Source organism: Manis pentadactyla, chromosome 4 (genome assembly GCF_030020395.1).
Source record: "Manis pentadactyla isolate mManPen7 chromosome 4, mManPen7.hap1, whole genome shotgun sequence".
Classification (NCBI taxonomy): Eukaryota; Metazoa; Chordata; class Mammalia; order Pholidota; family Manidae; genus Manis; species Manis pentadactyla.
Window position 1 is genome coordinate 26,895,975 of NC_080022.1, and position 14,846 is coordinate 26,910,820.

A 14,846-nucleotide genomic window follows, 5' to 3' on the forward strand; every position below is an offset into this window, starting at 1 on the left:
TGAAGAGGCTGTCTTTTCCCTATTGTATATTCATGGCTCCTTTATTGTATATTAATTGACCATATATGTGTGGGGTTATATCTGGGCTCAAAACTGTGTACCTGTTAAGCAGCAACTCCCCATACCTCCTCCCTCCAGCTGTGTCAACCACCTTCATACTTTCTTTCTCTCATTAATTTGACTACTGTGGGTACCTAATATAAATGGAATCATGTGGTGTTTTTTTTTTTGTGACTGACTTATTTCACTTAAAATAATGTACTCAAGGCTCATCTATGTCATAGCATGTGCCAGAATTTCTGAAGCAGAATAATGCTCCATTGTATGGTTATACCATATTCTGTTTATCAATTCACCCATCATTGGACAGACACTTGAGTTCCTTCAGCCTTTTAGGTATTGTGTATAATGAAGTGAACATAGTGTACAAATATCTCTTCAAGACTCTCCTTTCAGTTTGAGAACATATCATAATTCTTTTTAAGTTTCTTGAGGATCTGCCATACTGTTTCCCTCAACTGCCGCACCATTTTGCTTTCATATCAACAGTGTACAAGTGTTCCTGTTTCTCCACATTTTCTCCAATACTTGGTATTTTTGTTTTTGTTATGTTAATTCAGCCTACTGGTTGTGAAGTGATAACTCATTGTAATTTTGATTTGCATCTCCCTAATAATTAGTTGAACATATTTTCATGTGCTTATCTGCCATTTGTATTTATTTCTCTCTTTTTTATGGTCAGTTTTGAGGAGAGGTTTATTAGTTTTCCTTTTTTTTTTTTACAAAGATCTTGCTTTGATTTTGTTAGTTTTTCTCCACTGTTCATTTTCTGTGATACAGATTTTTCTCTTATCTTTATTTTTCCTTCCTGCTACTTTGGATTTAATTTGATCTTTTTCTAGTGTTTTAAGATGAAAGTATAAGTAATAGATTTTAGACATTTTCTTTCTTAATTGAAGCATATATGTCTGTAAGTCTCCCTTTAAATACTTCTTTTACTGCACCTCTCAAATTTTGCTAATAACTTGTTTTCATTATCATTCAGTTCATAATGATTTCTTATTTTTCTTGTGGTTTCTTCTTTAGTGAATGACTTTATTTTAAACATTGTTTTGTTTTAGTTCTAAGTATTTGGAGGTTTTCCAAATGTACTTTTGTTACTTAGTACAGATTTAATTCATGTTGGTCAAGGTAGATGTTCCATATGATTTCCATTATTTGGTAATTCTACCATACTGTATTTCCATCAGTTATCATATAATCTGTGTTGGGTATGGGAAAAGAATATGTGTTCTGCCATTTGGGGATTGATATTTTGTAAATGTCATTTAGGCCTGTTTGGGTGGCAGCATATTTTGGGGTCTATATTTTTACTGATTTTCAATTTTTTTTATCAGTTACTGGCAGGGAAATGTTGAACTCTTCAGTATTACTATGGCATTGCCTATTTTTATTTTTTATTTTTTTTTTAACACAATTTCCAGTGTTCTTTTGTGGAGATCCAGGTGGCCATTGGGTGTCTTCTTCCTTCGATCAGTACAATTTTCTTGAACATTCCTTTTCATTTATACCTGCTGAGTAACATATTCTTTCAGCTTTCATCTAAAAATATTTTTACTTAATATTCCTATTTGAAGATTATATAATTTCTTGTTACGGAATTCCAGGTTGATAGGATTTTTTTTCAGCACTTTAAAAATAAATGACTTTGGGAAATAATTTGTTTCTTCAAATACCTACCCTTCCAATTCTAACTAAATATATGGCAGCCTGTTTAATATTGTATCACAAGTCTGGTGTTACTTTTGTTCTTTTGTTATTTTTCAGTCTTTTTTGTTCTCTATGCTTTTGTCAATATAGTTTTTACTGCCATCTTCCTCTATCATGGTTATTTTCTTACTCATTGTCTAATGTGCTATTAGCCTATCCTTTTAACTTTTCATTTCGGACACTATATTTTTCAGTTTTAGAAATTCCCTTTTAAAAATAATCGTTTCTGCTTTTCTCTTCATTAACTTCATGTGTTCCTTTAAATCTTTCTACTTATTTGTAACTTTTTAACTCCTGTGTGCTATTTCTATTGCATCATTTCTATTATTTCTGACTCCATATCTGTTGGCTGATTTTTCTCCTGATTATGGCTCTCATATCCTGTTTTTTCAGATATGATAATTTTCTACTGGATGCTCTGGTATAGTTGATGTTCACTTGAATGTTGGATTATATTTTCTTTATGGGATGTTAAATTTTATTGTAACATGCAGTTAATATGGTTTGGATCAGCTTGATCTTTTTGATACTTGTTTTTAAACCTTGTTGAGGCAACTCTAGAGTTAGTCTAGCCCTACTCTTAATGTGACACTTCTGAGGTTTCCACTGATTGTCCCAGGTGTTTGACAAGGGCTCTTTTCTCAAAGTAGACTGTAATTTTTAGAGCATTGTTAGGTTCACAGCAAAATGGAATGGAATGTAGAGTTCCCATATATCCCCTTACCTCATGAGCAGGAACCTCTTTACTATCTCATGTGTGTCTTACAATTCAAGCAAAGAATTTTTTAGTGCCCTTTCAGTGTGCATTTTTCTTTTCTTTGGCACTCCATCCTGCAAATCCCTGCTGCTTCAGCTTTCTTAAACTCTTTGCTCCTCAGTTTATTGAGACTGGTGTACTCTCCTTGAGTTTTCTCTCTTTTTACTGGGGTTTGCTAAATATTCCCAGGCAGAAAGCTGAAGTCAGTCACTTCATTTATCTCTATTTTCTCAAACGTTACAGACTTGTGTTGCTTGTTGGCCTTACTCTGAAAACATTTGTGTTATATATTTGGTCTGGTTTTTAGTTATTCACAGCAGGAGGGTTATTCTGGTACTGGTACTCTGCATGGCCAGATGTGGCGTTTTATGATCAGTGGATTGTAGTTAGGGCCTAATTTACAATCTCTGTTATCAATCATTTTGGATTTAAATCAGAAATGGTTCTATGGATAATTGTCCTAAGGAGTTTTCTAGGCCTGTGTAGATCCCTATGTTTATTCTAGCATAATGCTAATTGCACTGTGTAAACTACACTCAGCAATATTCCTGCGGGTAGTAGTCACCAAACTTTTTCTGTAAGGTCCAAATAGTAAACATTTTGGCTCTTTTGGCTAACAAATATGGTCTCTAATACATTATTCTCCTCTCACACCCCACCCCCAACCCTTTCTTTTGTCTTCTTTCTTTTACTGTTTTAAAAATGCAAAAACTATTCTCCAGCTCGGAGGCCATCCCTTGGTTAAGGACTCTCTGGTTTAACAACCTGTACTATAGATAAAGTTGTTCAAGTGGATTTTTTTCTTTGTTTAATCTCCATCGGCTATTGTTGCAGATAATACGAGCTAGTAGGATTGGTGTATCTTGTGTTTATGAGCTCATGAGAATAACACAGTGAAATTGTTATGTGTTTACTGATGCCATTGATGGGGAGAAAGTGCAAGTTACTCTGTTTTCACAGTTTTATAGCCTTTAAAAGTGGTTATTTTAACATTGCATTTTTTTCCCCCTGGTTATAAGGGGTGGGATAAAAAATTAGGTTCAAAACTTGAACAGATCCTTGTTTATCTGAGTAGAAAGGGATAGCAGCAACACAGAGAAGACAGGTGGTGATTGTACAGCATCTTGCTACGCTGATGGACAGTGAGTGTAGTGGGGTGTGGAGGGGGGACTTGGTGAGGGGGGAAGCCTGGTAAACATAGTGTTCTTCATGTAACTAGATTAATGATAGCAAAAATAAAAAAATTAAAGAAAAAGAAAGGGATAGCAGCTTAATCTGGTGAGACAGGAAGGGCAAGAAGATGAGAATTGAAACTTTCCTTTGACAAATAACCATGTTACAGAAATTTTGGAATTAGAAGGAAGAATAGCAGGAATGTTGTGGAACTGTAGATTGGGACACACCTGGAACTGGCTCCCCATACCTGTGTGGCATTGTGCTTCTGCAGTTTTTGGCATAAATTACTTTTGCTTTTATTATTTTGTTAAAATTTCATTTTACTCTGCTTACAAAGTAATATGCTATCTGAAATAATGAAATATTATAAAAATATGTAGACATTTTATTCCATTTAGAGGTATGATATTCTGTTATAGTGATTTGCTTCAGTTTGAATAGACTCCGGGACAGTCTTTAAGTACATGCTGAATATATCAGTTTATAGATAGCTTCGATCTTCTTTGTCATTTCTTTCAGAGCAGTATAAATATCAGTTCTTGAGTTGTCCTGTAGTTGAGAACAGATGGTTATCTGTTTCATAAAATGTTTGTAATGTGCTTTAAAATTATATATTTTAAGCCTTAATATGCACAAGTCAACTATTGAAATTGGTTAAATATAAGTAATTTCTATCTGAGGTGTGTCAAGTGTCCATATTTGCTGATCACCTTTTAGTAAGTTATAAAATCAAACTGTTCTGGATATATGCATGGTTTCAAACTTTTTCCCCATGGGTACAAATAAAAGCAAAAATTAATATAGTAGGCTCTGTGACTCTCCCTGTAAGTGTCATCTCTCCTCACTGAATGTGTAGAGAGAACAATGGCATGCTTTAATAGTTTCATAGTAACAAATATTTAAATAAAAACAAGAAAAGAGAGCTATCATCTTTAGTCATGATACCTGAGAAAACTTATTCATGTTCTTTAGGACTTAACATAGATTGCTGTTGATAAATGTAAGCCAGTATTTCTAATCTGGTTTCGTACAGTGTGCAGTCGTCCATCTTTGTTGGCAGAACATTTAAGAGGCTGGTTGGCCACCTCGTAGGGATTTTGTGGAAGAAATTCAGCTATCTGATAAGAGGTTGGATTTGATGAATCTGAAGATTGCTAGGTGCAGTGATTTATTATCTGTGTATTTAATTATTTTATGTCTGGTTCATTAAAAAACTTGAGCCTGTTACTCAGAGTGTGGTCTGTGGATCAGTAGTACTAGCATCACCTGGGAGTATGCTAGAAATCAAATTCTTGGCACCACCCATGACCTACTGAATCAGAATCTTTGGAGGTGGAGCTCAAAATTTGTTTCCAAGAAGCTCACCAAAAGATTCTGATGGCCAGAACCTGTTGAGAAGTGTGCTTTAGTTCAGTGATCTTCAAGCACTGTTGTGCGTCAGAAGCAAAATTATCTAGTGGTGCTCATTTTTGCTTAAATATTTTTTTAATTGAGATAAAATTGGATTTACATTGTATTTTTGGTGTACAACATAATGATTTTCTGTATGTATATATTGTGAAATGATTACTACAATAAATTTATTTAACATCCATGACTTTTTTTTTTTATACTTTGAAACACTGTTAGAAATATTTTACTTGAGACCTGCGTGTGTATATGTGTGTGTACAAAGGTTTTTTGTAGCATTACTTATTGTCAGTCTGAATGATGTACTGTTTTCTATTCTAGTCTATTAAAAAAAATCCTGGCATTGGATTACTAATGGGTTAATACCTAAAGCTTGAAAGAAGACTGGATTGGTGTATTCTAGTTACTATCTCATTTCCATGAATGTTTTCTTTTGGTTATTGGCCCGTTAATAGCTAATAAACTTTTGCAGCTTAGGATCATGAATAGGAATTAGCATTTTTCTTATTACTGTGAGTGTGCCCTGGTGAGAATCAGGATTCTGTCATTAAGGGAGGAAGCTATAGTGGATGTTGAGGGAACATCTGGTAGTTTTAGGCAAATACACATGATTCAGCTGTTGAATTTCATGCTTACCAAGATTCCGTTGTTTGCAAACCTGTTTATTCTAGTAGTAGTTGTCAATTGTAATTATATAATTTTAATTGTACCATTTTTACACTAATAAAATTTTCTCTGAAAAGTGAGTTGTCTCTGAATAATTTGCTTTAGAAAGACTTACTAGGTAAGTCAGTAGAAATATGGAAGTGCAACTTTATTTTCTCATTATACTTTAAAGAAACCAAAATTGCAGTCATGAGGATTGTTTTATGGGTGTGATTTATTCAAGAAAGAACTCAAATTAGCATACTTATTCTCAATATCTTGGCTGATCATCATATGATTGGCCAGTGTGCTGTTATATATCCTCAGTAAAAATAAGTGTTTAAATCATGTACATTTCATTTTTTAAAAATAATTCCTAGCTCTGTTGGACTACTTTCCTGATCATATAAAGAGGCACTTACTACTTAGGAAATAGTATTTTATTGAATAATAGTAAATCATCTATTAGAAATATTTCATTGACAAAATAAATGCTAATTTAAGGTTTTATTTAAAATGTACTAGATTAGCTTATTGTTGTTTTTACATTCTTCAACATAGTGTTTTGATTTTTTGTTCCTTTATGTAAGAGAGAAAAGCAATGTCAGTGAATTGTTAGAGAACCATGACTTACAAAGTAAAATTATAATTGATATTACTGTATTTCAGAAAGTTAAGCTTTGATTAGAAACAAAAATATAAGGGAGGAATTAAGTAATATATTGGCAATGAAAGTAATAGTCCTTTTACAATGTTCATTTATATGGTTATTGAGTTCCTTAGTTGGTGATTGTACCTTAAATGGGATAATTCTTGGGTGTATAGAAATATCAGTATGCCACTAAACAAGGACTAAGCAGAAGGAGTAAAGTTGACTTGGCATCATGAAATTTACTTTCATTATCAAACACAGATATTGCACTTAAATTGCTTAAAACAACTCTTTTATTCTACTTTCACGAAGTCCAACAACCTACCTGTGTTTAACCCATGTACTCCTTTCATTCTTTTACAAAGCAAGTTTATGTACTGATCACATCTCCTGTTGCACAAAGATTTTCCTTTGAACTCCTTAGTTATTCCATCTTTTTTGGATCATGCTCATGATCATACTGTAAGCTGTAATATTCTCCATCTTTAAAAAAAAGTCTCACCGAAAAAATAAAAAGCCAAAAAAGAAAACAAAAAAATACTAAGTCAAGAAAACTCTTTTAACTCTAGACTTTAGGTTCTGCTCATTTTCTTTAATTTACAACAAAACTATAAAGATTTGTCTGTATTTAAGACTCCCAAGCTCTCTTCTCTCAGTCTCTATTAGGATCACCCACTCAAAGCTTGTACACTTACTTTTTCACGATACAACTGTTGTTAAGTTAGAAGTTTATTCAGCTTTGCCAATATTAATAGTCAGTTCTCAATCTTCAGTGTATGTGTTATCTCTGCAGTACTTGTTATCGCTGGTCACTTCTTCCCTGTTGGAACACTTCCATCACTTCTATGACAACAGTCACCTAGTTTTCCTCCTACCTCACTGTGTGTTCCATCTTAGTCCTTTTTCCTGATTCCTTCCTCTCTACTAGATTGCTGAATGTTGAAGTATTTCAGGGCTGTCCCATCTCTAGTAATTAAACTCACTATATGGTCTTACCTAGCTCCTAATATTAAGTACCATCTCTTCATTGATGATTCCCAAATTTATATGTCATTTCTTGGCAAAAGTCTCCTTTTTAACTCCTTGTTAATATATCCAGTTGCCTTCTTGTAGCTCCATTTCAAAACAAAATTATTCATCCTACCCCTTTCAATCTGTTGCTCTCTTAGAGTTCCCATCTGAAGAAATGGCACCCTGTTATCTTTGACTTCTTTCATGTCCTCCTCATATATCAGGAAATGCCTCTACCTTCAAAATATATCTAAATTTGACTACTTCTCACATCTATCCTGGTCTTAGCTACTAGTTTTTTCTTGGATTATTGCAGTAACCTCCTGACTGGTCTTCCTGCTTCTATTCTTCACTCCTGTAACATTTAACAGCCTTAATGGAGTCATAAGACACTGGGATGATGCTTATAAAACATAAATCATGTCAGTCCCTTGTCAGGACCTTTTAATGATGTCCTTTCACACTTAAATATTTTACTTTTTTTTTCTGTGATCTGCAGATTCCTAATAAACCTATCTTACGGCTTTTCCTCGTTTCTCATATTTTAGCAATCTTCCTCCCCAACCTCCTTTTAAAGTATCATTGATACACAATCTTATGTTGGTTTCAAATATGCAACACAGTGGTTCAACAGTTACCCATATTATTAAATCCTCACCTCCTCTAGTGCGGTTACTGTCTATCAATGTAGTCAAATGTTACAGAACCATGTATTCCCCATGCTATACTACTGTCCCCATGACCAGCTTATATTGTGATTGTGAATTACTTTAACACTCTTCCTCTTGCTCATTCAGTTCCAGCCATGCAGTTCTTGCTTTTCCCCAAACATGCCCAGCATGTTCACTCTGTCTAAAAGCTAGGGATCTTCCATGAGAAATTTGTCTTTTATTTGTTTTGCTAGCTACTATGATCCCCAGACAGAATGTAGTGTCATATTTTGTTCTGTAGATTTAGGCTCTAAGAAACAAGCTGTTTCTTTTATCTGATTGCATGGGCCACAAAAGTAAGTCGAATTCTGTTCCAGTTAATTGTATATATTAAGATAACTAGGACTTTTTAACCTCATAAGATTTTATGTAGCCTATAGATTTGTTGTGTGGTAACTAGCAACATTGCAAGTTCAGATTATATGCTTTGTTAGAAATTGCCATTTCTGAAAAAGCTTTAAGTCTTGAGTGTATTCTCAAGTAAGGGTAAATTTTTTTTCAATAGATAGATATATTTGCTTCAAAACTCCAAGATATTAAGTGGTATGCTTTGAAAAATTGGTGTTCTTTTAGCCACCTAATTCTTGTTTTCATAGAAAATCAATGGAAGATACTTTTATGTATTAACAATTTACGTACACATAAATTTAAAAAAATACAGCAGTGATAGCATTATACATATGTATGTACATATATATGTATATTCTTCCTCTGATATTTTTACTTGATTGGGAACTCATAAAACTGCCTCATTCTTTATAACAAATACATAATATTCCATTGTAGGTATGTACCGTAGTTAATTTCGCCTCATTGATGAACAGATAGGTTCTTTGCTGGTATAAATGTTCTTTTTCATAGATCTCTTGAGAGGTTATATCTATAGGATAAATTCTTAGAAGTTGAAATACTGGCTCAAGGGGTATGTGTATTTTAAAGTATAAGTATTGCCTGGTTGTTCTTAAATAGGATTGTACTAGTTTATACTCCTACCAGTAGTAGTTGGCTACAGGGACGGGTTGGCAAACTTGTTTTCTATCTATTAAGGGTCAGAAGTAAATATTTTAGGCTTTTCAGTTCACATATGTTCTGTGTCACAAGCTCTGTATATTTTTTGGCCTATAGCATAGCTGCTAGGCTGTTAGGAAAACCCTTTTGTCATTACCAGCCTGCTTTGTGAACATGGTATCTCATTGTATTAACTTGAATTTCACTTAATGAGCAAGGTTCAGCCTTAGTGTTTCCTTCCCTGTGAAATGTTTGTTCACATTCTTTGCTTTTATATATGTATTTGGTTGTATTTTTATTCAACTGTAAGAGTCTTATCTTTATTAGGGAAATGACCCTTTGTAATATAAAGTGCAGTAAAATCTTTTTAACTAGTTTAACCTCAGTCTTTTGGTTTGTTTTGGATTTTCTCTCTGTAGGAATTTTAAGTCACATTTGATCTTTTATTCTTTTATTCAATAAATTAGTCTTTTATTCTGGATTTTGTGATCTCTTTAGAAAGGCTTTTCCCCTCTTTAAGACTTGAAAATAATTCTTTGAAAATAACTCTTCCATGGTACTTTAATATTAGTGTTCTGTTTTTTAAAGTAAAATACATCTGGAAATTAATTTGGTATGATGTGGGGATTCAGTTTTTTCCAGGTAGTTGCCATTTTCTCCCAATACCATAGGCTGGATTAAAAATTTTGAAACAGAGATTTTGAAAGTTGCTCATAATGTTACTTTTTAGTATTGCTTCTCATATACTAGAGACCTTAGATTAAACTGCTGACCACATATGTGCATATTCTGTCATTTACTGAACAGTTACTGAGCACATGCTATGTGTATAGAGAAGTTCTGACTTTGACCTTTAGTTGCTTACAGCTTGGTAGATTTATCACACTGTATGTATATGTGTTTTTCACCATCTTACTCCTTTATTTATATTTTCACCCTAATCTATTAGGAGAATTTTCACATAAGTAGAACAATTGAAAGAACAGTACAATGAATATCTACAGTGTTGTGCATGTTCTCATCTCTCCTTGCTTCTCTCTCTTTGGCATGCTATGTGTAATAAATTGTAGACATTCCCAAGATTTAGCATCTGTTGTTTGGATTACTTTTTAGTTAGATAAAAATGGCAATTTTCTAATTTTATTATATCCTCTATTTGTTTTTATAGGTGTGAGGAGGGGGAATTGTAGCTATCTTTTTCATCATTTTATCCCAGCACAGTGTTTACCACAGTTATTTCCTAATAAATATTAGAAATGCTGAATGAATGAGTACTTTAGGCAGTGGGGAACTATTGAAGGATTTCAAGGGAAGGTATAATAATGGACCGATTTATGGTTTAGAAAGATAATTCTGGTGATTTTATGGAGGAGGGCAACCTGAGGAACACATTAATTTGGACCCTGTATCAGTTGGGACTTGATTACAAGTTAATCCAACTCAAACCAGCTTATCCAAAAATATCCAGAAATATCCCTGGTGCATGGAATCCAGGGAATGATTTGAAGAACCTACCACATGAAGGGTTTATTTGTGCTTTATGAACAAGTAAAAACAAGGCTAGGCTATCAGTGGCACTAAAATTTTAGTCTGCTTCACTCCATGTTTTTATCAGTTCCGTTTTGCTTGCTAATGAACCAACTGAATGTAATTTGGAGGTATGGTTTGTAAGAATATGGTTGCTTCCTAGATACCCATGTGGGCTGACTTAATACACTGTCAACAGAAAGAGATGTGTGGCATGTTGGAATGGTGCCAAGTGGAGGAATTGGATTTGAAAGATACTAAGTAGTACAGTTGACAGAATTTGTCCAGGAGGAAGGAGAACTGGGGTGATTTTCTATCCTGTCTTGAGCAAATTGCTGGCTTGGGGAAGCTATTAATAAGTGACAGAAGTACAAAAAGAGTATGCTTGGAATGGGAACATGGTGAGTTTGGTTTTGGAGGTACTAAGTAGGAGGTTCTTAGGGAACCTATAGGAGCTAGTTGAATAATAGAATTCTGAATCTTCAAAGAAAGGATTAAGCCAGAATGCTTCAGAAGTTAGTCAACAGCAAAAGTCAAGGTTATGGTGATGAATGAAATAGTCTTGAGTGTATAAAATTAAAAAGAGAACTGGATTATTGAGCTCATATATAGTGGAACAGAAGTATGAAATAAATTAATAGACTAATTAGAAAGGTAGGAAGAAATAAAATGTGAAAGAAACCAAAGGAATTTTATCCAGGAGGGATATGCCATATAAGGATTGAAAAAAGTCAATTGGAAATCAATAGGGGATCATTGGTAATCTTTAATGAGAGCAGATCCAAAGTGAAGTTGGCAATGTGAATGCATTAAATTCAAAGGGTTAATGATTAGGATATGAAGTAGAAAGACCAATGTAGACTTCTTTTGAAGTTTGTGAAGAAAAGGTGGATGAGAGCAGCAGAAGGAAGTACAGGGCTGGGAAGTTTTTTATGTTGGAATGGAGAGATTTGAGCATGTAGTGTTAAACAGTAAATGGTTTTTTAATTTATTATAGCTTGGATAAATTTAAGTTTTGTGTTTAAATATTTACCATTATAAACATTAGCTGCTGTAAGTCTTTATTAGAGTTAGTGCAGACAGATTAGGACTCTGAGACCAGAGAGAGATCTGGGTTCTATTCTCAGCTCCCTAGAATAATCATTATAATAATTACAATTTCCACTTTATAATTCCCTTCTGTGTGTCATTCACTGTGTTAGTAGGCCCTTTATACATGATATCATTAATCCTCACCACAAATTAATCTCCAAGGTGAGTATTATACTGTTTCACACATAAAGAAATCAGGAGAGTTTACTTCTCAGGGTCACATAGATTTTCATTGGTCATGCTGATCCAACACAGATATATCTGATTCTGAAGTTGGTATTCTTTTTTCTGTATCACCTTGCCTGCCTTCCTAACCTGAAAAAGTTTTAGGTCCATGTTTCCTTATCAGTAAGATAAGGATAGTCATAAACTGTCACATCTGTATCAAAGTGCTAATCAAATACTGCGGTATTATTATCTATATTTTGTTTGAAAAGAAAAAATATATTTGGTTAAACACCAGACAGACCTTATAAATATGGTCATCTTTAGCACTATCATTTGTCTAAACAGTATTTTACTTTTTAAGGTGGTGGTATCATGGATACAGAAATGTCTGAAGATATAGACCACAACTTAACTCCTACCCTTGACAGCATGTCTTATGGAATGCCGAATCAAACAGGATCTGAAAATTCATTGCTGGATGAAGATGATTATTTTTTGAACTCTGGGGATCTTGCAGGAATTCCAGTCGTTGGTAGTGACAATGAGGATGAACAGGATTTTAGTTCAAAGGACAATCTTGTTTCTTCAATTCATACTGATGATAGCTTGGAAATAGAGAGAAGAGTCACACAGCATGAATCAGACAATGAAAATGAAATACAGATTCAAAATAAATTAAAAAAAGACTTTCCTAAACAGTTTGATCAGGTTTCTGTGTTTAAATCAATACGGAAAGATTTTAGTCTAGTAAGAGAAAACAGCAAAGAGACATTTTCTGGAAAGGAGAAAAATAGAGACCCAACTTATCATGAACGAGAAAAACGGTTGGATAAACCCCATAAAGAGTTGGATTCAAGGTTGAAAAGCAGTTTTTTTGATAAAGCAGGTAATAATTGTTGGAATAGAGTCATAAATACAATAAATAACATACTGGTAATACTATAGCTTTTATTACTTCTGATGCTAAGCAAAGAAAGTATGAACAGTTAAAATCAGTGTAAGCGTGTCATTTTTCTTTTATCCTTGTTCTTTGCAGAGTGAATTTCTCCCAGTAATTTTTGGTAATGGTATAAATGGTTGGAAAATAGCTCTAAACCTCATTTCTCCCTCTCCTGGTTGTAATATTTTGATGAGGAGGCAAGATACTTGAAATCATTTTCTTTGGTTGAATATTGGAACCTGAAGTTGGATTTAACTTCTTTGTGCTGTAAGCACTGATTCAAACTGCTGTCCCACCAGTTAGTCCAAATTAGGGAGGGTTTTTCTTTTTGATAACATTTCTGTTTTGTGTTTGAGAGTTTCTTAAGGCCCGTCTTGAGCCTCTTTGCCTGGTGTACCCTATACTTGAGTTCCGGTTCCATTCTTGAATATATCATAAAGTTTCTTACTTCAGTGCCTCCCTTTCTTCTTGCTGTTCCATTTGCCTGCCTGTCATTTTCTCTCTTTGTATATATACCTGTAAAAGTACTTGTATCCAACAATGCCTAACTCATAAACCTCTTCTACTCTGTAGTCATCCCTAACTTCTCTATGTTAAGAATGAATCGTTTCCTTAACTATATTTCCATAGCATTTTGTTATTATCTCATTATTTATAGTACTTACTCTACAATATTATAGTTCAGTTATTTTTTTTGCCTTACCTGTTAGTATAGGTGTTCATTGAGGGCCAGATTGTATCTTATTCATCTTTGGTGCAGTAAAAATAGTAATACTTCAATAAATGACCAGTGCATGTGAAGGAAAGCAAGGTATAATACACCATTTCTTCTGGCAATGCTAGGTAAAATATGGGAGAAAGAATAAATCAGTATAGTTAAAAAGAAGAATTTATATAAAGTATCCATTATGTCCAGGGTTATACAAGGGTACTATATTTCTCAACATCTGTTAGTAAATACATATTTTCTATATCTCTTTGGGGGACAAATAAGGGTATTTGTCCTCAAGGAACATAATGTATAGTAATAGAAGGGACAAGTCAAGTAGTAGAAGTGTCAGTGACCAGTTAAATAGCATAAGATTTAATTTATAATTAAAGACAGTGATAGAAGAGTTTGTTATAAGGCAGTACAGATGATGTCTTTCAAATGACTGAAGCAGTATATTAGATGATTTTTAACTCAGTGGACAGTGATGATTTTATTGAGAAGAGGTGAATTTGGAACTGAGCTGAGTCTGGCAGACTGTGTAAATATTTGGATAGATAGAAGAGACTTGGTATGATAGAGGCAGAAGTGGGGAAGTTATTTTTGAGGCATAGTGACAAAACTATCCACTTTATTTAGGTTTGAGCAAGGATAAGTATGAGGTGAGGCTAAAAGTTAAATGGGGCCAAAATATTTATTTTGAGTGAAATCACCTTTTGGGTATTTCTTGGGACCCATTTCACTCTATTGAGCACCTTTGTTGGAAAAGAGAGGTAATTATCAAATGATAGCTTGTTAGGTCACTCTTTGTAAGATTTGTTATTCATATACATATGTTTGTTTTGTTTTGTTTTTCTTTCAATAGCTAATCAAGTTGAAGAAACATTACATACCCATTTACCACAAACCCCAGAAACAAACTTTAGGGTAAGTTTTCAGTGTGTATGTAGATTGCTGTAACTGTGGCAAGTGTCAAAGTTTTTTTTTTAATGTCATTTTCTAAACTGTAACTATATGTGTTAGGTAGAGCACTGATTTTTTTTTTTAATTTGCTTTATTATTTGGGTAAGGACATCTTTGGAGATGTTCTAAGAAGTCTCAGCTCTTAGATTTTTTATTTGTATTTGATATTTAGACAAAAATCACATTTACTGTTAGGCATAAGGACTCTAATGAATGTCCATAGAGTTCTTCATTCCAGTGAACTTTTCTTTGGGTGTTAACCTGAAGAGGAATAATTTTTAAATCTGAATATTTATTAATCCTTTATA

At 33.6% G+C, this 14,846-nt stretch overlaps 1 protein-coding gene across 8 annotated transcripts in view; it reads left to right on the plus strand.

Moving 5' to 3' along the window:
- The window catches only part of ZMYM4 (zinc finger MYM-type containing 4), a 190,647-nt gene that overhangs the window by 125,551 nt on the left and 50,250 nt on the right, over positions 1-14,846 (plus strand). For 6 of the 8 annotated variants that reach the window (XR_008996962.1, XM_057499994.1, XM_036911942.2 and 3 more), the window contains 2 exons: positions 12,288-12,812; positions 14,441-14,502. The exons of the other annotated variants lie outside the window; for them this stretch is intronic. Coding sequence is in view for 5 of the 6 variants with exons in the window: in XM_057499994.1 (XP_057355977.1) it covers positions 12,288-12,812; positions 14,441-14,502 (587 nt within the window). In the remaining variant the exon portion in view is untranslated. The remainder of the gene's footprint in view (positions 1-12,287; positions 12,813-14,440; positions 14,503-14,846) is intronic. 8 annotated transcript variants of the gene reach the window in all.